At 34.2% G+C, this 27,427-nt stretch overlaps 2 protein-coding genes across 4 annotated transcripts in view; one reads left to right on the forward strand and one right to left on the reverse strand.

The window, feature by feature from the left end:
- Positions 1-27,427, reverse strand: part of LOC136025127 (cytokine-like nuclear factor N-PAC) — a 129,040-nt gene that overhangs the window by 20,352 nt on the left and 81,261 nt on the right. For both annotated transcript variants that reach the window (XM_065700872.1, XM_065700871.1), the window contains exon 7: positions 22,564-22,740. In XM_065700872.1, coding sequence (XP_065556944.1) covers positions 22,564-22,740 — 177 coding nt within the window. The remainder of the gene's footprint in view (positions 1-22,563; positions 22,741-27,427) is intronic.
- On the forward strand, positions 68-13,091 carry LOC136025126 (uncharacterized). Of its 2 annotated transcripts, none has more exons than XM_065700870.1 (5): positions 68-119; positions 4,151-5,641; positions 8,180-8,309; positions 10,556-10,696; positions 12,009-13,091. In XM_065700870.1, exons 2-5 carry the CDS (start codon positions 4,200-4,202, stop codon positions 12,771-12,773), a joined length of 2,478 nt encoding a protein of 825 aa, XP_065556942.1. In that variant the 5' UTR covers positions 68-119; positions 4,151-4,199; the 3' UTR covers positions 12,774-13,091. The 2 variants fall into 2 exon arrangements, with proteins under 2 accessions (XP_065556942.1, XP_065556941.1); XM_065700869.1 differs by having other exon boundaries at positions 82-221.

Below are 27,427 nucleotides of genomic sequence, written 5' to 3' on the forward strand. Positions count from 1 at the left end.
TTATTTTTTTTATCAAGAGCGAACCGTAATCTGGGAGAGAAACATAAATGGGCGGAGACATTGGGCTCTGTCTCTTAGGCTCCTAGACATGCTTTCCTAAATCACGAGGATTCATGGTGGTGTGTATTTTACTAACCGTTTTTGCTGTGAATTGAATTGCCTGTACAAGTGATTATACTTGAAAATGAGGACTGAGATTAAAATTTTGACCATGTTTCAATGTAAGTTCATAGGCTAATGATTTCAGGAAATATACATACATTCAATTGTCAGTCAAACGGTTCTGTAATCAAATATATGCCAGTCCAAAGAGTTTGGGAAGCTGGTACGTCGAATCTTCGGCAAAGTAAGTAGCCTAGATTGAAAAAAAAGAGCATTCGCCCCGCTTTTATTGCAGTTTTTGGCCTCTTCATTGAAAAAGTAGAAAATTTGGTAAAATTCTAGTTAATTTATTTTGCAAGGTTTCACTTTTATAACATACATATTTTTAAAGGTCATCAAAGGTCAGGGCCCACTAGAGGGAGAAGGAGTGGAGGTGGTTGCTTCAAAATACTTTCCCGGGACATAATTTAGTCTGTAGATTCATCTCTGAAAATTTCATTTTCCTAACTTAAACCCTTTCTGAGATAGCAAGAAGTCAATTAACTAGAATTTTACCGAAAATTTCACTGATAGTTGAAAAAGTAGAATCTATTTTTAAAGGAATCTTAGGCTATCTGCAATTTCTCTGTAAGTAGACTATATGGGCTACTTATGCGCAAACATTTAATTTTCAAGAATTGTTTTCAACTCTAGTCTACACAGAGTAGGCTAGGGCTGGTTTAGCTTGGGAAAATCTTGACAGGATACGTTGGCTAGCGCACTTTAAGTTGGTGCGAGTGAAATAAATGGGATCTTTCACCCACCCTTACATTTTAGAGTGCCTGAAAAGACAAGTTGGTGTCCAGTATTAGTTTAAGGTAATTAACTATTTAAAATGGGCCTACAGTATTTATATCCAGCTCAATAACAAAATTCTTATTTCATTACATTCATAAAATTTAATATACCCTACTGGATATCCTATCACTTCCAATTTTATAGCGTCAGGATATCAGGGAAGTCGAGAAGCAAAAAGATTTTTTTTTCTTTCAAATAGGCATTATTAGACATTATGAATCACCTGTTAACAAGTAAAAAGTATAGCAAGTAATTCAGCAAACCAACTGAATCACCAAAATTTTATGCATAAACTAGGGCTTTATTTGGTTTCATCTAAGAGGGTAATGGATGCATTGTCACGTTAGCAACCATTATATCTGAAATTAAATATTTTATTAATTATAATTGTATTAATGCTCCTACCTTATTAAAGTGTATTTGGGACATTCTTGGCACTATACATGATCGTAATAATTCCGTCCCAACCCCCTCTCTTTTCGCCTGGATATAGCCCTGGGCAAGGCGAAAAACTTTGCTGACTTTGTTAGGTGTTGGTTTTTTCTTCACGCTGGCATTAACAAGCGAAGCAAAAATAATTCAGACAACAGAATCAAACGGTAGTTGTTAAATATCCCAAGCAGACTCAAGAAGTGAAGTTAGGCTAATCGTAATGAAATATACTAAAATATGATGAAAACATAATATTTTAGTAACAAAATTATAGAAACTACAGTAGAGAATTAGTGAAAGGAGGCCGCCTAGAACGTATTATATTTAATACATAACCCAAAGAATATAGCAATTCTATATATTAAATATTTGATTAAAACATACCTGCATTATAGTTTTCCGTCACTGAGACAAAGCTAATTATAACCGAATACAACAGACAAACTGGTTTTAAACACATCATGCAGATCTCACTTCTTGAGTCAAGTCGAGATATTTAACAATTACCCAACAAACTTTTCAATCTAGCCCCATTAGAACGGCTGCATTTATTCGTATTTGAAGCAGAACCAGGCGTTTTGCTAACAGTATTGAACGGGGAACCAAAAAGGTAGTATCACTTTGTTATTATAATGCATAGTTCAGAAAAAGAATCCTGCACCAATATTACAAATTTGGAACTCAATGCTCATCAAAAGCTCGTTCACGGTGCCAATTTTCGAGATAGAGCAATTTTTGCTGTCCAACCAGTGGAAATAGGGGGGGGGGGGTGAGTGGGCAGAGACAATTGTCAGGGTCGCTTTATTTATATTTGGAAAAACGTTTTTTTCCTTTTTCTAAGATGTGTCAATCAGATATTTTCCACTCCACAGACAAGCTCTACTGCTTGGGTGGATTATTTTGTTATTTTGTACTAAGGATTTCGTACAAACAACCCAAGTTGGGCTCAATGTTTGATTTAACACGCCAAAGACGTTACTTGGGATTGGACAAAATTTCAATTTTTAGTTTGCCTTCGAGATTTAAAGTAGTGCATTAAAATTTATGTATATAATAAGAAATGGCCGACTTTTCTTGTTTTTATTAGGGAATGAAGTCTTCTCTGTAACCCCATTCAACTTAGCTAAGATACAATCAATCTTTGTGTATATTTCATAAACCTGTGGAATTGGCGGCTTTTAAATACATTTTGATTTAGTCCAGTTGTTGTCAATCACCAATTTTCTGTTATCTATCAAGATTAGTTATCTAAAATGAATCTTATCGTTAAATTGTGTTCTCATCGATTTTTACATCTTAATTATATTCTATTTTTTTGTTTAGTATACATTTTATGGGTGCTTTTCTTTGATTTTTCAAGATAAGTTGGGAGAACAAATTTAATTTCGTCCCCTCATTTCAATGATGAGGTTTGTGCCCCTCATTTCAATGATTTTATAATGGCAAGTTCATAGATAAATGTGACATTACAAATTTTTACTATTGACCGATGAATCAGGACATAATGCAATGCAGAGAAAGACCTAAAAACCTGTCAAGTCGATTTTAATCAAACAGTTCGTTGTAACGAACTGTAGTAAGAAGCGACTTAGCTCAATATTAACCGAAACTCTAAAAAACTGCATTTTGATATCAATAGTTATATCAAAATAATCGTACTTTTATGCTAATTTTCAAAATATAAGTTTCATCAAGTTTAGTCTTACCCATGAAAATTTGCCTTATTTTAGAAAATAGGGGGAAACATCCCCTAAAAGCCATATAATCTTAACGAAAATCACACAATCAGATTCAGCGTATCAGAGAACCATACTATAGAAGTTTCAAGCTCTTATCTACGAAAATACAGAATTTTGTATTGTTTGCCAGAAGACTGATGTGTGATTATTCTGTAAAAGAAACGAAAGATTTTTTCATTATACTCTACCAACGTTAGCCAAGCCAAAGTTATATTTTTTTTTGGGGGGGGGATCAGAATGTAGAAGAGGTCTGATAGTGAGAAAGTAGACTCAAATACATTTCTTTTCATTTTTGAAAGGGAAATCATTGCGAGTCTTGGAACTGAGAACGTATATGTTATTGTCCAGAGAGTTGTTTAAATTAATTTCAGGAGATGTTTGAAGGAATATTTGAAAGTGACCGAAAGATACTGTTTTGTGTCATGAAAAACCAATCAAGTAAAGGAACAACACTACGGAGCTTTTATGCAAGGAGAGCCAGTAAAGTCATCGTTGGTGCTTTGGCTGCTAAGGCAAAAAGTCTATATTAATATCCTTTGAAAAAAGGCCTATGCAAAGGCAGACAGAAGGGGGGCTCCCTGTGTAGCAAAGGATCAAACACAACAATCCTTGATAGTAGGGTGTACTAACAATCCTTAGTACAACGTTAATTTTATAATTTTCATTGTCCATTTTGAAGTTTCAAAGTTATGGGTCAGTCAATTGATTACACTAACACTAAACGCTACAAAGTGGATTTAATTAATTGTCGATTACTGAAAAGTTTTAGTATAAACTCAGCAAGGACAAAATGGCTTTTGAATAATAATAGATGATTTAACAAAAATAAGCTAAGTCGACTGGAATCTGAATATGCAATATAGACGATTAAACGTGGTTAATTTCCTGTGTTTCTCCATGGTTTGAGGTGTATTCCAGTCAGATGTGGCATGTTATCATGCATTTCATCTTATTTTAGTATGAGCATGGCTTAGCAACTTAAAAAATACGAGCAACATTATTTAATAATCAAATGCCGAAATAATATATTTATTTTCCAGATTTGAGCCCCCCAGCTTCATAATGGAAATACAGTAAAGCATTCCAAGGATGAAACATTTTTGGATCTTCTGTTTCCTTATTTTCGTCATCATCACCCCCTCTTTTAACGTTTCTGCAGAGGAGACATGCAAACTCGCGAAAGAGCAGGGATGGATGAAGTACGACTGCAAAGCTGAAGGCAGTTTGGTGACTTCCAAAATAGAATCAAATGCAACCAATGTTTACATTTCCAATGCTCGAAATGTGACTGTTAATTTGAGTGATTTACCAAACCTAGCAGTTGTCAAAATTAGTAATTCCTCTTTGGTTCAATTGTACTTCAGCAGCTCCACTGCCACTAATATAAGTCGAATTCAAGTGTTGAAAAGTGAGACTGTGATAGTAAATGTAAAGAAGTTACCAGCACTAGATACCCTTAAAATAACCGATGCCAAATACACCGATATTATTTTTCCCATAGCGATACGTGTGATTATATTACATAATGTACAATTAAAAACGATGCCAGATTATCCAAGAAGAGCCTTGGAAATTTTGGACCTCTCCGAAAACCCAATAAGCAACATAGATCGATTGGACGACATGCCAGTGCTAACATTCCTAAGCCTTGCCAATACAAACTTGAAAAAACTTCCAATCTTGAACCTACCGATGCTTGACAAGCTTATTCTTGATGGCATTAATCTTGAAGAAATGTCTAGTGATATTTTTCTATCAACACCCAACCTGAAAGAGATTTATGTTTCTGAAATGCCAAGACTGCATAAATTAAGTGATAGGGTTTTCACTCCTCTGTCAAAACTCGATAAGCTTGTTCTTACCCAGAACAAGAAACTTGTTTCACTCCAAGGGGTATTTTTTCCATATTCACTCAAATTTTTGAATATAAGTGAAAACTCCTTAAAGTACATTCCTAAGTCGTTAATAAAAGCTAAACTGGAATATTTTTTAGCGCATGGTAACAATTTAGTATGCGACTGTGGCCACCTTTGGCTACATCACTGGAATCGAAGTAACTTAGAATGTGGTGAAGGAAAATATTCGGGTCTGCACTTAAATGAAGCAATGCCCTTAGAAAATTGCTCAAAAGTTGAACTCCAAAACTCCACGTCTCTTTCTTCCGTTTTCATTTACGACAGAGTCATTTTGAGATGCACATTCAGAGGTAATCCTGCACCTAGTATAACCTGGATTACCCCATATAATACTGTTTATAAATGGTCATCTGAAGTTCTTATGGATGAAAATATGACCCAGGCATTAGAAACAGGAGAATTACTCATCCCAAGAGTGGAAAGGAAGGACGTCGGACGTTATACATGTACAGGTTCAAATGCTGTTTCTGATTTTACAACGTATGTAACGCTAAAAATGAATCCAAGAACAATTCACGAGACAAAAGTATTTAGCGTCGTTGCTGGGCTTGCTACTTGCGTTGCATTTATGATTATCGTCGTAACAGTCCTCCTGGTTAAGATGCTTGTCGAAAGGTCAGTTTTTTATGCTATTAGTTACAAAAAAACTCATCTAGATCAAACTTTACTGATAGCACACAATAAATAATAACCAAGTTGATTAGAGACTAGAGCAAAGAAGAATTTTTTTGGCTAAACTCAGTAGTTATTTTTGAATCTTCGTGTTAACTGCAGCACTTAAACATCACTTTAAAATTCGGACGTCTCCCGTTTTTTTTTTTGCTATTGACCCAGTCTTCAAATACAAAATCGCAAAAAAAGAAAAAAAGATTGGGGACAATGATTTGAGGGGTTGTTTGTGTTAAACGAGTTAATCCCTACTTCGAAAAGGAATATTCAAGGACTGTTTTTCAATCAAATTCTTTTGGTATATCACAAATCAAAATAGTAAGCGTTTTTCTCATTCAAATACATCTTTGTAATTGCAGTAAAGATTTGGCCCCAAAACTCCAAAGTCACCCATGCAGATCTACTATACGAGACTTTTAGAAAATACGTCGGTATGCTTTTTTCACGAGTGGATATGACTACTACACTAACAAAACTCAAAATATTAGTCTAGAAAGACCGCAATTCTCCGTTTTTCATTGCGCAAACTTAACTGATCAAACAGTTCGTGGTAACGAACTGTAGTAAGGAGCGACCCGGCTCAATAGTAACCAAAACTCTAAAAAATGGAATTTTGATACCAATAGCTACATCAAAAGAATCGCATTTTAATGCTGATTTTAAATATATAAGTTTCATCAAGTTTAGTCAAAAGTTACGAGCCTGAGAAAATGTGCCTTATTTTAGGAAATTGTGTGAAACGCCCCCTAAAGTCATATAATCTAAACGAAAATCACACCATCAGATTCAGCGTATCCGAGAACCCTATTGTAGAAGTTTCAAGCTCCTATCTACAAAAATGTGGAATTTTGTATTGTTTGCCGGAAGGCAGATCACGGATGCGTGTTTTTTTTTTTTTTTTTTTTTTTTTTTTTTTTTTTTTTTTTTTTTTTTTTTTTTTTTCAGGGGTGATCGTATTGACCTAGTGGTCTTAGAATGTAGCGAGAGGGCTCATTCTAACGGAAATGAAATGTTCTAGTGCCCTTTTTAAGTGACCAAAACAATTGGAGGGCACCTAGACCCCCTCCCACGCTAATTATTTTCCCAAAGTCAACGGATCAAAATTCTGAGATAGCCATTTTATTCAGCGTAGTCAAAAAACCTTAAAACTATTTCTTTGGAGACCACTTACTCTCCCATAGTCCCCGTGGGAGGGGCTACAAGTTACAAACTTTGACCAGTGCTTACATATAGTAACGGTTATTGGGAAGTGTACAGACGTTTTCAGGGGGATTTTTTGGTTGCGGGAGGGGTTGAGAAGAGGGGGGTATGTTGGGGGAACTTTCCATCGAGGAATTTGTAATGGAGGAAGAAAATTTCTATGAAGGGAGCGCAGCATTTTCTAGCATTATTTAAAAAAAAAAAACAAGGAAAAAATAAATATGAAAAGGTTTTTTCAACTGGAAGTAAGGAGCAGCATTAAAACTTAAAACGAACAAAAATTATTACACATGTGAGGGGCTCACCTCCTCCTAATACTTCGCTCTTTACCCTAAAGTATTTTTTGTAATTTCAACTATTTATTCTACGGCTTTTGTGATTCAGGGGTCATTCTTAATGAATTGGGACAAAATTTAAGCTTTAGTGTAAAGAACAGGTACTGACCAGGGGGTGACCCCCCTCATAATTGTAATAAAAACATGAGAATACAAAAGTTCGTTACGTAAGCTAATTTATAAAATACGTATATCTTTTACTAATAAAAACATTCGTAAAAAATTAAAAGTTCTATTTGCCTTTTTAATTAACCGAAAATCGGAGGGCAACTAGGCTTCCTCCCCCACTCCTTTTTTTCTCAAAATCATTCGATCAAGACTATGAGAAAGCCATTTAGCCAAAACAAAATGCAAATTTCGTTTTAATTATTCCTCTGCGGAGAGCCAAAATCAAAACATGCATTGATTCAAAAACGTTCAGAAATTAGATAAAAAAACAAGTTTTTTTTAACTGAAAGTAAGGAGCGACATTAAAATTTAAAACAAACAGAAATTACTTCGTATATGAAAGGGGCTGCTTCCTCATCAACGTCCCGCTCTTTACGCTAAAGATTTTTACTGTTTTAAAAAGTATAGTTGAGAGAAAGAGTCAAACCTTAGCGTAAAGAGCGGGGCATTGATGAGGAAGCAGCCCCTTTCATATACGAAGCAATTTCTGTTCGTTTTAAATTTGAATGTCGCTCCTTACTTTCAGTTAAAAAAACTTGTTTTTTTTAATTTGATCTCGAATAAAGAACAGTGCGAAAGCTTAATAGTTATTTGGTCTAAATAATTTGGATAATGGACAAAATGTCTTTCGAGCAATGAGCAAAATAGATGCAAACAAGCCAATATTACAAATCATAATTCTAGTTCATCCTTTTAAACTAGGCTATGCGTCAGAATTGGATTGAAGGCCTTTGTTAAGTCGAAAGAAAAGAGCAAAGCTAAATTGGTTTTTCGTTTCTAGGTGTGGTTGGCAATGTTGTTGTAAAAAGCAAGAATCTCCACAAGCAAAACGTATTAAAACAATGCTTGACAGTTTGGAACAATACCGCTCACAGCAACTCGAAAGACTTCGCGAGAGCTACCATCAACAGGTAAAAGAAACTATTTTGATCAAATGTGTAGAACAGAATTGATACAAGGTTCATCATTGTCATCCCGACTAGGACAGTATACTGCTTTGTTTCATTGTTGCCAGATGTTTAATTTAAAGTTGCACCTCCAGTAAAGAGAAAATGCACCGACAGCTCGTTTTTCTAATATAAATGTGTTGAATGAACGATTTTCCCCAAAAAATCCGCTGATTTGAAAGAATTCATGCGCCAAGGCCTAAAAAATGCCCCCCCCCCTTTAGCAACGAATTAAGCTAATTTCTTTAGATGTCAAACATATGTGTGTGAGCTTTTTATGTGTGCATTCGGAGACGAGCTCAGGAGTCAATTTCATTTTATGGTGAATTGAAATGGAATAGTTGTGGGCAACAAGTCATGGCTAATTGTTGATAAAGCCAAGACAGATAGTCCAATTAAGTGAGAAGCAAACCTGGCATTAACCCCCCCCCCCTCCTTATTAGGATTGCATAAAAACGATGTTAGTTGATGTGTTAATAGATATTAGGTCATTGCTAGGGCAGTAGAACCAAGGTAGATAGTCATAGAGCTAAGATAGTGATAGAACCTATAGTTGTCTAAGTGTTTGGTTAATTTGGCACGGGTAAACGGCGGGAGTAAGTGTGCCTCTCTTATTTGACCAATATTTGTTTGTTATCTTTTAGCAAGTCATGCTTGTCTAGAGTATCAGGCAGGTTGACCAAGAATTTAAAATTGATATAGGACCGTTAGATTGCCTGGAATGAGAGATAAACAAGGGACGCCTACCTATGTATTTCGTTAGGTGAGCTGAAGGATAATAGTACCTACGACTAGATTTGTCATTTACGAAAGAAAAAAGGGAATTCACAGATTGTTAGGTCATTTTTACCGACCAAGATTAAAGTTTCGGTAGAATCTTTGCAAAGTAGTAAAAATGTGGCAAAATCACGATGCCTTGAGAAGTAATTCCAAATTCTTCCTTTAATCAACCAGGGAAACACATCGAGGGAGGCAGACATTTACCACTCCTCCCTTTCCGTGTGTGATGCCTCTGTCTATAACATGTCCAGTTTCAATGCTTTTCAAATTCTTTTTTTTTGTGAAAGGAGGAAACTCAATTTTACCCGTCAAAAACACAACACGGCACAAATCTTTGATTTTTTTTTCTTTTATTTTTTCTCCCATAGCCTTATTTTCAAAGGCGAGGAACTGAGCTGAGTCAGAAAATTTATAGCTACATGAAAACAACAAAACCCAAAAGCTTACTGTCGCCTAGTTAAAAAAAAGCAGTTATGAATTTTTTCAAGTTTGTTTTTATTTTATCGTTATTGGGTTTTGCTTATACTGACATTCCCATACACAGGACCCTTTATGAAATTGGGCCAAATTACCCTTACCCCAATCTGACTGAAAAAATATGGCCTAAGAATTTAATTTTTCGAATGTCCTTGTTCTCGCTAAAAAGTGGCGTATGCTTTTTCCAATAGGGGGGAATATAAAAGGTAGCTAAGGTTTTTTTATCCGTTACATATTCTCATCCACTTAGAGGACTAACGGTCCTCAAAGTAGATAAGAATAAATGTTTTGATTCTTATAAATAAGACTGTCCTTTTTTTTCTTTCAAGCAATTTTTTTTAATTCTCTGATACTGAGAAAATAATGCTCATACTGTAAAATCTTACAGCTGGTATTGCAACGAGAGTGACACGAGTGCGAAAAAAGGAAAAGTTTTTGAGTTAGTTCTAGAAGGCTAGGTAGATCTGATTTTTCATAAGAAATCAGATTTTAGTGGCCATACTTTTTGTTAAATGACGCTGTTTTTTTTTTTAATTATTATTATTATTATTGAATGCCCACCGATGTTCAATATGTAGTGTCAATGAAAGAAATAAGTAATGACCAAACTAAACAATCATCATTCTTTAAGTTAGAATAATACCAATTATAACAGGCTGTACAAGGTTATATGGATGTACTGATGACGAAATATTACTGAATCGCAGTAAGATACAAAAATATTTAAGATACCCCAGTTTGCCAGAATGAACCTTTTAGGCAAGACATAGCCCGTTGGTTGTTTTTCATTTGTAAATTGGTTCATAGGAATTCCTGGGGGGACTTGTCTTTTCTCGGGCTATTCAAATATCACAATTTTTGAAAATTTACAGCTACAAAATGTAACTACAAAATATGTGCAACTCGTAGTCCTTTTCATATGATCTTTTAACTTGGGTTTCTTTAAATTATAGGTAAACAGAGTCAAAGAAAACTGTGCTCTCCAAGCTGAAAAAGTAAGAGACACTTATCAACATCAAGCTCAAAATGTCAGAGATCTTAGAAGCTATGGTACTCAACATTTTACAGTAATGAAGGACCAATACAGTGAACAGGTATATTATATTCTGTCTTGAACTATTTTTGTCTAACTCATGAGAGTCCAAAAGTGCTAAATCACATAAAAAACCGTCTTTTTCTGGTTTTCTGAAAATCCAGAACCGATGTGGACACTTGGGCTAAGAGAATTTGGCAACTCTCGTTTTCACATTTATTTTAAGAAGGAAACTGATCCAGTGTAAAGGCAAACCATCCATTATAATGAGGAAGGCTTATATATCCTTATATTTTTGAGGCTTTTTGTTGCTACCTATCTTGTTCAAATTGATCATACTCTACTCGAACCGATAAAATTAGCTAGAAGGCAGCATTTTTGGTCTGCTTAAGGTACATCAAAATCCACATTAGTATAGAATACTGCGTAGTTCTGATAAGGTTTACAAAATCGTGTAGCCTTCAAGTAGGCGTCGTTTACGCGATCTCAACAGAGCAGGAGTTCAGGAACTATTTAAGGTCTAACCGATTTGTGACCCTGAATGAATTTTAAATGAGACACGAAATTGAAAACTTTGCATATCAAGAAAAATACCTTTTTTTTTCTTTTACGAAGTAAATTTGGCTTCTATACAATTCTGTTCGTTCAGAAGCATACAAAACGAACACAATACTTCACAAAATGGTCAAATATCCATGGCTAGGTTATTTATAAAGAATAATATAAAAAATAAGGTATTTTTTCATTTTTTTTTTGTGACAAGGTATCGCTGCGAAATATACCAAATCCTTCAAATTTTGACAAAGAAGTAAAAAACCAATACATTTGGTTAGGTTCATCAGTAATACCACACACAACTGAAATGCAACCCTAAAAATGCTTCCAGTTAGAATAAGTGTACCTATTAAAAGGATTTGTATGATTCTCTAAAAACTATAGTATTCGTGCCCCTCCCCCCACCCAGGTGGCGTCCTGCGAGGTATTGGTAAGCAGTAAAAGGTCTCTAATGGGAGTATCCAGGTGCATTCAAATTGCCACGGTAACACCCAAAATAAGAGAGAGCTGTATGTTTTGATTGATACCATGAGCCTACTAAGAGGATCTTTGGTCAATCCAAGGATTTTCATGAATAATAAACACCATTAACCAATGACGCGCTCTTAGATCCAGGAGGAAATCACTTCAGGATGCTTGCACTTAAATTTTGTTTATACTGTTTGTTCATTTGGCTTATCTGTTTGGACTTCTTCAAGTTAACACTAATGTTTCAAGTATCAAAAATATTTCTATATTTACGTAAAACATTGTTTCTCAGGAATGAGGGCAACAAAAGTTTATGTTGGTCATTCACTTTACCCTTTTTTTATTTTTAGATGAGAAAATTAAACGACTATTCGACAGACCGACTTCAAAGAGTGAGAACAAATTACTTGACTCAACGTGACCGCATAAGCCGTTTCTCAGCTCAACAGTTGCTACGCCTTCGCGAAAGTGCAAAATATCAACAGAGAACATTAAACAAGATCATTGAAAATTTGCCGAGTCTATACTTAGACAACTGCAGAACAGGCGGTCCTGGGATTCGGACAGATTCGATTTATTTTGAGGATGATCTAACAGAAGCTGATATGTACATCAAAACAACAATTAGTAAGTTATCCCTTGAACTTGAAATTTTTAATTGCGAAGCGATTCCTCTTGATAGAATTGCTGAAGAAACTCATGAACAGCAAATAGATGACACTAAAGCTGCTATAAAGCCTCCTCACTCTCGCCAAGGAAGTGGAACGAGTATGGATTTGTCCAAATTTCTACCGACAAGACTGACAACAGCAGCAACAAATGCACGACGAAACAGAAAAAGAAAAAGGACAAGGAATCAGCAAAATGTGTGTGCAACAGTAGAACTTGAAGTGCAACAATCTTTATTGCCACAGCCCGGTGATGTGGTAGAAACTGATAGTGATAAAGTAGAAGACAGTCAATTCAAGTTAGAGGCGACTGTCCTCCCAACTGAACTTATGAATAATGCAGAATTAAAGCACGAAAATAAATTGAGTAACATGCAGACAGAGGAAGAACTAGAAACAGTATTAGTTGTTAATAGCAACCAAGAAGTCCAACCTGATCTTTTATAACAAGGGATCGAAAAAAATATTAGTAGATACGCGGTAGGCAGCAAGTATTCCACAATGATGTTCTTCTGCCATGCCTTTTCATTTTTACAGGTACGCTCCGTTTCAGGAGTTTTTCAGGATTACACTATTTTTAAATAGAAGAAGTTTAATCAGCATGCATCATTAACGTTGCAGTAGCTATCACAAGGGATATGTAGGCGTTTGTAATCTTATTGATTTATTAATGTGAGTAGGGAGGTGTCGGATTCATTTTTGTAAGTGAATGACTGTGATATTATTTTCAGTTTAGAGCTAAATAAACATTATTTACGTATAAAATTTGTTGTTCTGAATTACGTTATGTGTAACAAAAAATTAAAGCAGAAAAAGTCAATATATGTATTATTCTGATTTTCCAAAATTTAAATTCTCGTTATTTCTACCCTTAAAGAAACACATACACACCAGGTATCTTTACATGCAGCAGATGCACAGGCATGGAATTGAAGGCAGGCTCTTTGCTAATGGGTGGTTTCTACATGGCATAGGTAGTGTCTAAGCATGGGAATGGACGTCATCCAAATCCTATTGGGATTTGGCCAAAAGAAGGTATGTTGTAGGAAATTGCAAGACGAATTAAAAAAATCTCGGTCTTTATGGGATCGGGCTCTCTCTCCAGTTTCTACTTCTTTTTTATTTTAGCATAGGCCACTTGTGAGTTCTTATTATTCAGGCAATAATAAGCCAACACATATTTTTTTTTTCTTTTTCTTAGCCAAACTTCCAAGCTAAATCGTTGTATTTTGCTAGTGCTATGAACTTTGATATTCAAACAAAATGTCATAATGAAACAATTCATATTAATTAAAAAAAAATACTCTTTAGCTACTTAAGACTAGCTTTAATTTACAATAATAAGTGGAATGTAAAAAAAGAAAGGCGAAACCAATTCAATATAGGAAAATACCCAAGGTATTAACGAATGGGAAAATCTTTGTCTGAAAAAATCACTATACGAAATGACCATATTAGGACTTGCATATCCACATTTCTGAATTTTTAGTTTTATCTTATCCCCCCGTTAACTTTTAGTTAACCTAAATCAAACATACGCCTATTTCCGAAATATAATATTGAGGGTAATGCTTTTGATAACACGAGGAAACCAAACCATGTTTTTGAGCACTCTGTACATCTTGTGAGTTCCAAGATTCGCCTTGAACGTCTTGAGATGCATAACGGATACTGTTGACAACTTAATTGAGATGCCGTTTCTAACATACTATTTTATGCTGGATTCAAAAATTTAATATCACCCAGCTTTTTTTGCATAATGATTTTTTGTATTTCTTTTCTGGTGAATTTTTTTGATGCTTCAGATTGCTGTTCATGATTAAATTTAGGATTTAAAAGGAATTTTTTCCAATGTCTTTGTAAATCTTGTATTTAGTACACACTCTTATTTTTTATCATAGGGATAATCACAAAAAAAAAGCAGATAAGAATTTTCAAAACAGTGAGTAAAACTAAAGCAAAACCAAATTCACATTAGATGCTCGAACAATTTATCAGATGGTCAAGACCGGATCAGGTACAGGACTGCAGTCTTGCGCTTCTTCTGGTTAAGGAAAGATGTACAGCTCTTAAGCACCACTCCCCCTATTTTTTATCTCTGCTGACGACGGCCACTGAACACACGATCAACACATACGATTTTCTAGTTATGGACATTGAGATTCAATTCCAACCAGGCATGTAAGGAGGACGAGGGCCTTTGGGTCCCTACCCATCCTCGGAATATTCAAGATTTGCTAATATCTTCTTGCATTTTCCATAACAACCTTCAGTTCTGTTTTCTTTGTTTTTCTTTCTTTGTTTTTTGTTTTGTCTTTTGGGTTTATACTCCTTCAAAATAAATTTTAGTGTATTAGCTTGGGTCCAATCACAATAAAAGTTAACTGAGGTAAAGATAAATGGTCATGTTGCAAGTACAAAGACATTTAAAGAATATGCTTTTGAAACAGACAAATCGAGCGTTAAAAAATGTATTTTGTATGAAATGTCTCACAGAATCCAGAAAATCTTGGTACACGGAGTGAAAGCTTGCGTGCCCAAAACAAAATGACTTATCTCCCACTTTTGTTTCTAAAGATTAATAAGAAAGCGAAAGAAACAATATCTAGAAGGTTTGTATCTACTAGTTGAATTTGTAAAAGCGTATTTACTTGACAGGAGGTAGAGGACATCAGTCATCATTTGCAAGACGATATATGTTTCACTTCCTCTAGCTCGGAGACTATTTACATAAAATTTTTATGCATTATATAGTAAGATTTTTGAATAGTATACCAGCAATTATGGGACATTATTGATACACCGTCATTGTTTTAGATTAATTTTTAATAAATTATCGGGAAAGAGATACTATAGTAAATATGCCGTTCCTTTTTATGCACGACGAAATGATCAATCAGGCAGTATGCCATAATGGGTTATTATTAGAACAGACAGCTGAGGACCATAACAAGTCTTTTAGAATCTATGGGGTCATTTATGCAAGAAAACTCTCGGATTGATGCAAGATCAATGGAGAGCCTTTTTTAGAGAGGCTATGACCGGCGGAAATGTCTTTCAAAGATGCCTATTTCGAAGATAAACTTTCTTTATTCATAGATTCAATGTACAACATTTTTGAATATTACGGGGGGACATACACGGGGGGACCAAGATATTCTTCACGTGAAGACTCTAGTTTTTCTAAAATAGTATTACATATTCTTCTTTATGTTATTTTTTAGCATAAATAGTTTTACCATCTTTTTGTGCTAAGTACTAAAATCGAACTAAGAGTCAGTGTGGGGCTCACTTACGATCTCAATATAATCATTATTTTAATGGATCTTCCTAAGTCCAAAATTTTAGGATGCTAAGACAAAATATCTTTCGCGCAGATTGTGCAGAAAATTGTGAGCATAATGCACATTTATTAAAGTGCTTAGTTGTAACACAGACTGTAAGAGCTACAACTCGTGCCAAATTTTCAGTCAAATAGGAATAAAAACGGAATCTAAATTCAGCGGTTTCTCTTTATTCCGCAATTACTGATTGGGTGACACTCAAGGTTAAGTTGTAGCTAAAACTTGAATTGCAACTAAACTCGCATGACAACGTTGCTTAAGCAATCTTATTCATCGACATCTGCAGACTAGTACTATATACAGATTTTCACAAATGCACTTATAGATGGGGTGAATTCTGTTCAAGAGGGAGTTTAATTCTAATTTATCTCTAGTTAATTGAAGACGAGTTTTAAATGGAAGCACTTCGAGATTGTTATACACTCCTTTAATACCCTTATTTAACTTGGACCAGCTTAATCAAAATAGAGAAATCCTGTACTAATGAAGATAGATGATGGAGGGGGGGGGGGGGGTATCTGTTCATATTGTTTTATAAATTTCGTAAAAAAAAATTCTTTTTCAGTAAACGGAGACTGAATTTTCTTTATTTTAAAGTACTGCCCACTCCATAGGAAAATTTTTGGCTTTGGGCTCTCCCACAAGGTTCCGAAAGCAACCGTGATGGAATTTCTTTCAAAATGGAATTCACCTTTGTAATTTATAATAATTAATTATTTAACTATAATATAACTATAAAATTATACATACATATATATATATATATATATATATATATATATATATATATATATATATATATATATATATATATATATGCATGATTCACAACGCTTATTGCGCCCCTGTGCTTTTGTTTTTATCAGGCATGACTCATCTATTTCGTAAGAAAGATTGACATACTCTAGGTACGGCTTATTTCAGATAATGCAAATTCCTCCTCCGGCTTCCTAGATGGCACCGAAGCAAAAAAATAATTGTTCGATTTGGTTTAATAGATGTGCCTTCTCGGATTCGGTTTTCCAGTGATGATTTATGTAAAAAGACTCAACTTTATTCACGTTTATGACTCTCTGCAGCCTTTTTTCCATATTGATACTGGTTATTAGTCAATGTTGTCTTTTGTTAGTTTGAATTTTTTTTTCTTCGCTGTTTATATATATATATATATATATGATTATAATATAAATATATATATATATGATTATAATATATATTATAATTAATTATAATAGTGCACTCATTTTTGTTTTATAATTAATAATTTTTAATGGCTACACAGAGTTCAAGCAAATCTTCGGATAGTTTTCGTCAACTACGAAAGGGAGTATCCATAATTCAGTCATATCCTGCGTATGATTATATTTATGTTTAAAAAGATACAAAACCGCAAAACCTGTTAAGAAAATCCCACAGTTTAACTGATTTAGTCTGATTTGAAAACTACAGAACAGATTGGTCACAATACCAGGTTGTTTACAGTCAATGGCTATAAGCAAATCGTGTTCTTCTTTCGACTTTTTAGTGACCGATCTTCATAATATTATGGAGATGAGTCTCTTCATAACAATCATTTTCCTAAATACTGTGCCTCGTAAACTTGTTCCTTTGTGTAGGATACCCAACCCCATTAAAACCAACGTATCAAAGACGAAATAAAAAAAAGGACTGGGTTATAGATAAATTCAGACCATCGGAATATTTAATTATTCAATCACAATTTAGATTCCAATGCTACCCCTTAGTAACATAGGGATTGATCAAATTTGAAAACCGGGTATTACCTGGTGCTAGGGTTTATTTTAATTATTGACACAGAACATGTCGTAATTTCCTACCGTCGTTTAAAAGGATACAACCAATCAAAATTCTTAAAATAATATTGTCATTGACATCAATAAAAGTTCGGTTCAGGGGCGTATTTTCACGGAAATAGTGGGAGGGAAGAGACTAATTGCTCCCCATTGGTGCCCCTGTTTGGGCTAGTTCTAATTCTTGGAGGTAGTTAATACTTGGTTGTTAATGGGTTTTAATTAAACTGATTTCGAAAATTAAATTTTTGTGAGTCAGCGCACTAGAAGGATTTCATTGCTGATTAAAATCTTATATTATAAAGCTGTTTTGCCTTGCTTGAATTTATAATTCGGTGAGGGATTTTTCTTACGCCTGCTCAGCTTGGCCTTACCGCTTTTGACCAATCAAAACTGTTTATAACAGGGATTAAAACAGACTGGTCGTCATTATGAGCCTCATCAGGGAAACTCAGCCCTCAGGGAAACAAGAAAACAGTACGGAAAAACGATGAATCGGGTCTCTAAAAGACAATAATATCTAATTAATAAATTACTATGACGTCCCCTCATTAGCAGCAATATTAGCTATTGCTACGCCCTACACATATTATTGATAACATATAAGTTTAAAAATTTGCTGGTTTTTCTTTACAGTTCTCTTGTTTATTTCCTTGGGTTACTATGCAGATTAGGCAAGCTATATAGCTTGCGGTATGTATTTTGGAAAGATTGTGATTGAAAATACCCCACCCAAGGCATTATTACAACTCCATAGATCGGAAAACCCTCTTAATTTTGAACTGCGACTGCAAAGAACCTTGGTCAAAATTACCAGCCGAATGCGGTTAGTTCAAGAAACGTTCTAAGCAAGGGTCTGCTGAGCGCTATTACACTAATTCTTCGATCCCTTTGGATCGATGTCAGACCACTCCACTCCCGAGTGAGGAATGGGGGTTAGAGGTATACTCCCAATCAAATCATAATGCTGGGTTTCCACAATAAGTGGTTTTAAGTCAAAACTTAGGTAGAACAGGGAGGAAGGGAGAATTTCAAACCAACTCAAGGGAAATGCATGAGTATATAAAACAGAGAAACCGTTTTTTTTTTAAGAAAAACGATATAGGAAGAAGGAAGTTTTGTACGAGATATTCATCAATGAAATATATAATTTCAACTCCCAAAGAAAATATATCCTTCGCGCGTTGCTGTCCATCTCAAAAGAAAAAAAATTAATGGAAAATCCCCCGGAAAATTCCAAAAATTCCACCTGCGCAGAAATTTCTCCCCCTACCCCTTGGAAAGTTCTTCTCCGCAGTGAATTCCCCTTCATTGGGAAATCGAGTCCATAAATCTAAAAAACAATAATATACTGAATCAATTAGCACGATCACCAATTTTTTTTCCAATTATCATCAACAACAGAGTTAATCCCAGACATAATAAATTTTCCTTTACCCTAAATTTATACAAATTACCTAATTAATTTATTTTGATGACAAATACACAGTCAGAAAAAGATATGCAAATCGGATTCGTTTTAAAATGAAAAGCACTCAAACAGAACTTCCATCTAACAAGCCCCCCGTGGAAGATTTCTCCCATAACTCCCTCTATGAAGTTTTCCACACATGTAAAACATCGACTGTATTTTTAAACTTGAAAAATATTCGAAAAATTAGATTGAATACCAAATTAACGAAAATGTCGAATACCAGATTTAGAGAATTTATTGAAGAAGAAATTTTATAATTTTAAATTTATGTTAGATGACAGAATTCATAATTAACTAACTACTTAATTGAACATCCAGAAAATGTGAATAATGACACCGGATAGTACTACAAAGTATTCGTGTTGAGGGGTCCAGTCAACATGAAGTGTTAAAATTGTCCTAGGAGGGGGAAGTAAAATTTTATACCTAAAACCTTCACAAGAGTGGACTCAATATTCATTAGAGTTTCTTGGCGATCGGATGAACAGTGTAGCAATGCATACAGGTCAAACACATACATATTTTCGATTACATATATATATATATATATATATATATATATATATATATATATATATATATATATATATATATATATATATATATATATATATATATATATATATTATAAATTTGAAAATTTCAAATTTGTCCGAAAAGCTAACTCTGACTGATTTCCAAATTAACAAAACTGCTGAATAACAAATGCAGAGACTTTATTAAATAAGAAATTGTATAACTTCATGAATGTTTTAAACGATAGAATCCATAATCAGTAAGCCTGATAGTTTAATATCTATAAAATATGAATAATATGGCTGAAAGGTACCGTTAAGTATGTGTGTTGATCGGTCTCTGCCTTCAGTCACGGCAAAAAGCATTAAGAGAGCCTTGGAAGAGGGAAAGGTTTTTGGCGATCTAATGAACAATGTAGTAATGCATACAGGCAAGGCCGTATCCAAGGGTGGGGGTAGGGGGTTTGACCCTCCTTCCCCCGAAATATTTGTCCGAGTCGTGAAAATGCCCCCCCCCAAACAAGATCCTGGACATTCTTTTACATACAGGACACACACAGACAGACATTAACTCGATTTTATGCATATAAATTACTACCACATCAAAGCTTGTCCTAAAATTCCGTCAGTTTCAACAAGCGGAAGTTCATCTTCAATCTCTTTGAAAGCATCTTTCAATTACTTCATCTTTCAATTACTGTGCAATATGTAAAACGCACTGCTAGGCTTATTCCCTCCCCTCCCCCCCTTGGATATTCCCCTGACATGCAAAATTAAGTAGCAACAGAGAAATTAGAGTAAACTAGCAAGTTAGAGTAAAGCCAAGGCAGTGATAGTCTCTGTGAGAGGCCAAGCTGGCATAACCTTTCCAGAATTGTATAAAAATTATGTCATTTCGCATGTTGATAGATAGTCAATGATCTATCCTAGGGCAGAACTAACGTAGACAGGTTATACAGTAAGGGTAATACAAATAATTTATCGGTTCTCTGAGCCATTTGAAGGTATCTTCAAAAACATAGGCAGAATATGTGGTGTACAATGTCTTAGTAGCATTTATTTTCACATTTGTTTTGCATTTAAATTCTTTTTTCTTATTTCTCAGAGTTGAGCTATCATAACAGGGTAAGATAACCACTGGGGCTGTGGGGGCGATGTTAACACCGGAAGCAAACTTATTAGACATTTCGAAGTTTTGAACAAAACAGGTATCTCAAAAGTTGGTTAGATATTATAGGGGTTAGATGAGTGCCAGAAAACAGAAAAGGAACCTAGGGGAGGCTGATACCTTCCAGTAGCTTTCGACCTTGAAAAAGGTCAAACGACACAAGAACTTCAAATTTTCGATTGAGTAATCCCCTCACAAGTTACTAAAATAGTCCCTTAAGTTTGAAGTAGACGGGTAAAAAGTTTTGGCATTTTGCTGGTCCATTTTTGGGTTACATTTCGAGAGAAAGCAATTTTTTTAATTTTTACCTGCATTGGGGTTCTCTTAGCCTAAAGTTTCATATAAGTTTCAGGCCCATTAGAAAAACTCAGCACTTTTTTTACCCCCTTTATTAGAGGAGGGGCCAGTTTCAATGCAATCAATCTTCTGAATTATTTTTAGTGCATTAGTTCCCTCAGCCCAAGGACTTACAATTTCAAGTTACAAATTTATCCTGGAAAAAAGTGTATGTGCCTCATTTCCGGGCCTCTAACCCAATCCGCTTTCCAAAGCAAAATGTTTGTAATCTTTTTGACCAAGACAATAATCATTGAAATTTTCACGCCAATAAACTCCAAGATCTAACTTGCCCCCCTCCCCTCCCTTTTTTGCACTGTAAAATATATCTCTAAAGAATTGGCAGTTCGCATAATTTACGGCCCTTCTGTCAGGGGCTCTGACGGTTATATCATCCTTGGATGAAAATTCATCTATATTTTCAACTATTCTGAATAAATGGGTACCTCAAAATGTTAATCAGATGCCCTAAGGTTTCAAAAGGACCAGACATCCAAAAAGGTTCTAAAAAAGGTTCTGTTAAATCATTTTTAACTTTGAAAAAGGCACTAGAACTCTAGACTTTGAATCGTATGAGCATCTTCCGAAGTCTCCAAGACCACGAGGGGGGTTAAGGACAGGCAGTACCCTCTTATATAGAATGAATTCTGCTTGATTTAGGGTTTAATGTTATTCTTTGCTTTCATAATAAAGACGCATACCATAATTATTGCCGGAAATCAAGAGGGGTTAGACATCAATTTCTACCTTCCCCGCCTTTTCCCTGGAATTAATTCTATATTTATCAGAAGGCTGAATGAGAGTTAGGATCTTTTGGCATTGAAATGCACCCTTTGAGGCATCTGCAACCCGCCCTCACCTACAAAATGAAACAACACCCCTCTTTCATAACAGCAGATTAACACTCATACATCTTTGCATTTAATTTTATGAATTATGAGACAAATTTATTTTAATTAATTGAAGCCTTAAAAAAATGTTGTAAAGCATTTTTCTGCAATAAGAAGTGATGTATCACCTTGTAACACCCTTATTCAGGTTCAGTCTAAACAAAGGGAGAAATGGAGGGATAATTCCTACCTATTCCCATACCCCTTCCTATGTTTATCTGAAGAATCATAGAGATTTAGACAATTTAGACATCGAAATGGGCTCTTTTAGGCATCTAGCCCCCTCCACATACAAAATGACCCACTGCCTCTCCTCTATAATAGCTGATAAACAATTATGCACTTTTCTTCGTTCTTTTTATCTGTCCTAATTTCCCTTTGGCTGCTCAATTTTACATTTTGGGAGAAATTTCCAGGAGAAAATTTCAGAGAGGGGGGTGGGTTTGATAATACTAGTCGATTTTTAGTGCTAAGGAAAGTATTATTTTCGAAAAAAAGAGAAAAAAACTCGAAAGTTTCAGGATTTGTTCGAATTTGTTCTATGGTCATCTCTGATTTTGTTTCAGAAAACTGATGTCTAATGTCATTCCGTTTTTCGTTCTTAAGCTAGATTAAGTTTTTTTTTATTAGGAAAAACGTAACCGTAATTAAATGAAATGCTAGTTATTAAAACAAACACACAGTTCAGTTGGTACTTACTTTATCGGCTGAGCGATTCCAAACATTGACTTTGTGACCCGAGTTTATAAGATTCTTGACTATTCCAGATCCCATGATTCCAACACCAAGAAAACCAAATTGCAGCGTCGATGGCTCTATTTTTTTATCTTTCAAAGTGTCGGATATCTTATGGATATCTAAGGTACTAAATCCAGCCTAGAAATAAAGTTCATCAAGATAATAAAATGTTACCCAGAATATATTTGTTGGAAAAGGGAGGGAAAAGGCACAGCCTTCGCAAGCCTAAATTTAAATTTGGAATTAAATTAAAAAACTATTAGAGATTGCAGAGTAGCTTAGATCAGAGACACACGCTACGTGTCTTACATAAGAGCAAAAAAAAACAATCAAAAAGACAAAATAAAAACTTATTATGGAAGTAAAACATTACTTGCGAATGACATAATTTTTTCCCTATCTCATAAATTAATAAATTAATATATAAATTAATAGTTAAGTTTTGCTTTTGGTTGGAATATATTTGATTAGATTATGGTTTATTCCAAAACTAGTCTTTTTAAACGATATACGATAAATATTTAACTTGCAAAATAAATTAACAAAAGAGAAGAGAACCCAAATGGATGCATCGAGGGATAGTTGAATCTGGGAACAGACGTATGCCCACTACGTAAAATATCCGCAGTATATCACGAAAGGGCTTAGACTCGGGAAATTTTTGATATTAGAATCAAATATCATTCAGTCACTGCTTATTTCAATCTTTTGAACGTCTTCTGCTGATATCAGGAATTATAGCCTATCCAGAGCTAAGATCCTAATTTAGGAAAACAGTTTTCCCTTTCTCCTTCTATCTGCTTCTTTTTTTTCTTTTTTTTTAATGTGTTTGTGCTGTTGCATTGATGATTTCTCTTTTCGTTATATTATTCCAGGTTGGGTCCAGTGCTGGTGGAGGAATTTTTTTTAGTTTTCTCCATGACAAACCTTTACCCTAGTCCAGGTTTTTAACCTGATATTGTTAATTATTGGTGAGATGGCACTTATGCAAATTTCATGTTTTTCAATGTTTTCATAAAACAACTTCTTTTTTTTCTGTATTTATTGACCTATTGACCTTGGCATGTTTTTTGAACTTTGATTGTTGGATTTTGATTTGGATGTTGGTTTGTTTTGGATTTATTTTCAATAATTTTTAATGCAACAAAACACAAATATTAGCCTCGGAACTCGGAACGATTTTTGAAAGTTAGTAACTGTAAGAGTCGTTGTTTTCTTTGTCAAGATTATTTTATCCCACGGACTTCTGTTAAGAGTACATTATATAATAAAAATTTTGCATGCAAGTTACGTGGTAATGTTAATTGTAGAAAAACTGATGTAATTTACCTATTAGAATGTAATAAATGTTGCCTACAATATGTGGGGGAAACAACTAATAATATATATATAAGATTTTCTGGACACAAGACAACAGTTAATAATGAAAAAACTAATAACTATCTAGTTCAACATTGTAATAATGGTACATGTTCCATATCAGATATAACTGTCACAATTTTAGAAAATTTAGAGTTAGAAAATTTAAATAAAGAAGAAAAGAATAATAGACTACGTAAACAGGAGGATTTCTGGATCCATACTCTTGGTACAGCTTATTCTTTAGGGCTAAATGATCATGTCAAACAGTTCGACCATCGTATCGACCAAGTGGTCCTAGAATGTCGCAAGAGGACTCATTCTAACGGAAATGAAAAGTTCTAGTGCCCTTTTTAAGTGACCAAAAAAATTGGAGGGCATCTAGGCCCCCTCCCACGCTCATTTTTTTCCCAAAGTCAACGGATCAAAATTTTGAGATAACCATTTTGTTCAACATAGTCGAAAACCATAATAACTATGTCTTTGGGGATGACTTACTCCCCCACCATCCCTGGGGGAGGGGCTGCAAGTTACAAACTTTGACCAGTGTTTACATATAGTAATGGTTATTGGGAGGTGTACAGACGTTTTCAGGGGGATTTTATTTTGTTTGGGGGTGGGGCTGAGGGGAGGGGACTATGTTGGAGGATCTTTCCTTGGAGGAATCTGTCATGGGGGAAGAAAAATTCAATGAAAAGGGCGCAGGATTTTCTAGCACTATTATACGAAAACAATGAAAAATAAACATGAAAACGTTTTCCAAATGAAAGGAAGGAGTAGCATTTAAACTTAAAACGAACAGAGATTAATACGCATATGAGGGGTTCTAAAAATACTTTAGTATAAAGAGCGAGGTATTTAAGAGGAGATATATACCTCGCTCTTTATGCTAAAGTATTTTTAGTAATTTCAACTATTTATTCTACGGCCTTTCTGATTCAGGAGTCATTCTTAAAGAATTGGGACAAAACTTACGATTTAGTGTAAAAAGCGAGGTACTAACGAGGGTTGAAACCCCCTCGTATACATAATAAAAATATAAGATTATGAAAGTTTGTAACGTAAGTTAATTCTTAAGTTACGTATATTTTTTACTAATAAAAACGTTCGTTAACAATTAAAAGTTCTAGTTGCCTTTTTAAGTAACCGAAAAATTGGAGGGAAACTAGGCCTCCTTCTCAACCCCTTATTTCTCAAAATCGTCTGATCAAAACTAAGAGAAAGCCATTTAGCCAAAAAAAGAATTAATATACAAATTTCATTTTAATAATTTATGTGCGGAGAGCCAAAACCAAACATGCATTAATTCAAAAACGTTCAGAAATTAAATAAAAAAAACTAATTTTTTTTAGCTGAAAGTAAGGAGCGACATTAAAACTTAGAACGAACAAAAATTACTCCGTATATGAAATGGGTTGTCCCCACCGCAATCCCTCGCTCTTTACGCTAAAGTTTGACTCTTTGCCACAATTCTACTTTTTAAAACAATTAAAAACTTTAACGTAAAGAGCGAGGGATTGCGGAGGGGAAAACCCATTTCATACACGGAGTAATTTTTGTTCGTTTTAAGTTTTAACGTCGCTCCTTACTTTCAGCTAAAAAAATTAGTTTTTTTTATTTAATAGCAAAATATGGTGACATGTCTCAGGTTGTTGTTAAATGTATTGATGGTTTTATGGACCATCCTTCTTTTACATGTCCTACTAAACGTAAAAAACGATCGAGAGGACATAGGAAAAATAATACAAAAAATGAATTAGATTTACATATGCTTTCTATAGATCTATGCCAGCTACTTGAATCTAGGGGTATGATTTCTGTAATAAAATGTCTAAATAATTTATCCAAGAGGAATTTAATCAAACTTTTCTGGATTGTTAAGAATAATACAGCTCTTGAACATAATTTTAAAGTAATATGTGATACAATTTGTATTCTAACTAAAACGAAATTTATTTCAAAAAAGAAAAAGTTTGATAAGATTGGTAATAAACAGATTATATTTACCTATTAATTTTACTTGTAAGCAGATTGAAGATATTAATTTACCGGAAATTTTAAATCAGCGGGATGTGAAACAGGCCCTTCGTAGTAATTTGAATTATAATGATAGTCCAGTTTTAACTTATAAATTTTCAAAAAATATTGGGCAAATTATTTTTAATTATAATTTAATACTTAAAAGATTAGATAGTGATATAAATTGGAAACCGGTTTGTAACTGTAAGCAACTTGGCCCATTTGTAAATCCCACTTACAAACATGTTATAACAGGGGACTTGTCAATAATAAAGCATGATGATCTTCAAATTATAATGAATAAAGGGGCTAATTTCCGTCTTTCTCATCATCTGAAACCATCGAGTGTTCTTGATGGCTTGGAAAATGATTTTGATTTATTTATTGATAAGTGGTGTAAGAAAGAGAATAAAAATAAAGAGAGTTTTCAAAGTTGGAAGAATTTAATTATTAGTAGAATACGAAATAAAATATATTCTAACTTAAAAAATAGTAACACTAAATCATTATTTTATAATGCTAAGATTAAACAAGCAATTGCTAATCTACAGAATGAATTTGTAATTGTGCCAGTGGATAAAGCTAATAATAATTTAGAGGCTGTATTGTGAAATCTTAAAAAGGGAGTTATGAACAACTAATGTTTACGAAAAGGTAAATTTAGAGGAGGAGAATTTAATTGAAAAGACTGAAGAAATACTTTTTAAAAATTTTAATATTAAAATAAATGACAATGATAAAAAGTTCCCTTTCCTATATTGGACTGTAAAATTTCATAAGAATCCCTCTAAACCACGGTTTATTGCTGGAGCAGCTAAATGTCCAGCCCGCATTGCTACTACTGACCTCTCGTTAATTTTAAAGGAAATTATAAATAAACTTAAAACCTACTGTTCTAGTATTAAAAAATTTTCGAATTTTAATCCATATTGGAGTGTTAATAATTCACTGCAGGTGACAGATTCTTTAACAATGGTTTCAGCTAAAAGAATTGAGTCTTTTGATTTTGCGACAATGTATACTAATTTATCACTTAATAATAATTTAATAATTTTGTTAGATAATTTAATAACTGTTATTAAGAAATCTTTCCTCTTATCTAGTAAAAGGTTCTTAAAAATAGACACTTATAATAAAAAAGCTATATGGACGAATTGCTTTAAGACTATAATTAACTTGAAGTGTTACAGCTTGGATATGATTTTTGAGTTATTAGAATTGGTTTTATACAATACTTATATAAGACTAGCTGTTGGGGTGGCGCTTCGCGCCACCCCAACACCTAGTTGGTGGGGCGCTTCGCGCCCCCCCGCGCGCGTAAGTCGTTACGCGCCATTGTAGTTGTGTCCCTGTGTCCCACCTGTGAATAGAGATAGATATAAATATATGTTTTTAACTACGTAAAACATGCGAATATACAACATTCTTCGCTGTCCCATTGTCTGTG

The sequence above is a fragment of the Artemia franciscana genome, chromosome 3 (genome assembly GCF_032884065.1).
Source record: "Artemia franciscana chromosome 3, ASM3288406v1, whole genome shotgun sequence".
NCBI lineage: Eukaryota > Metazoa > Arthropoda > Branchiopoda > Anostraca > Artemiidae > Artemia > Artemia franciscana.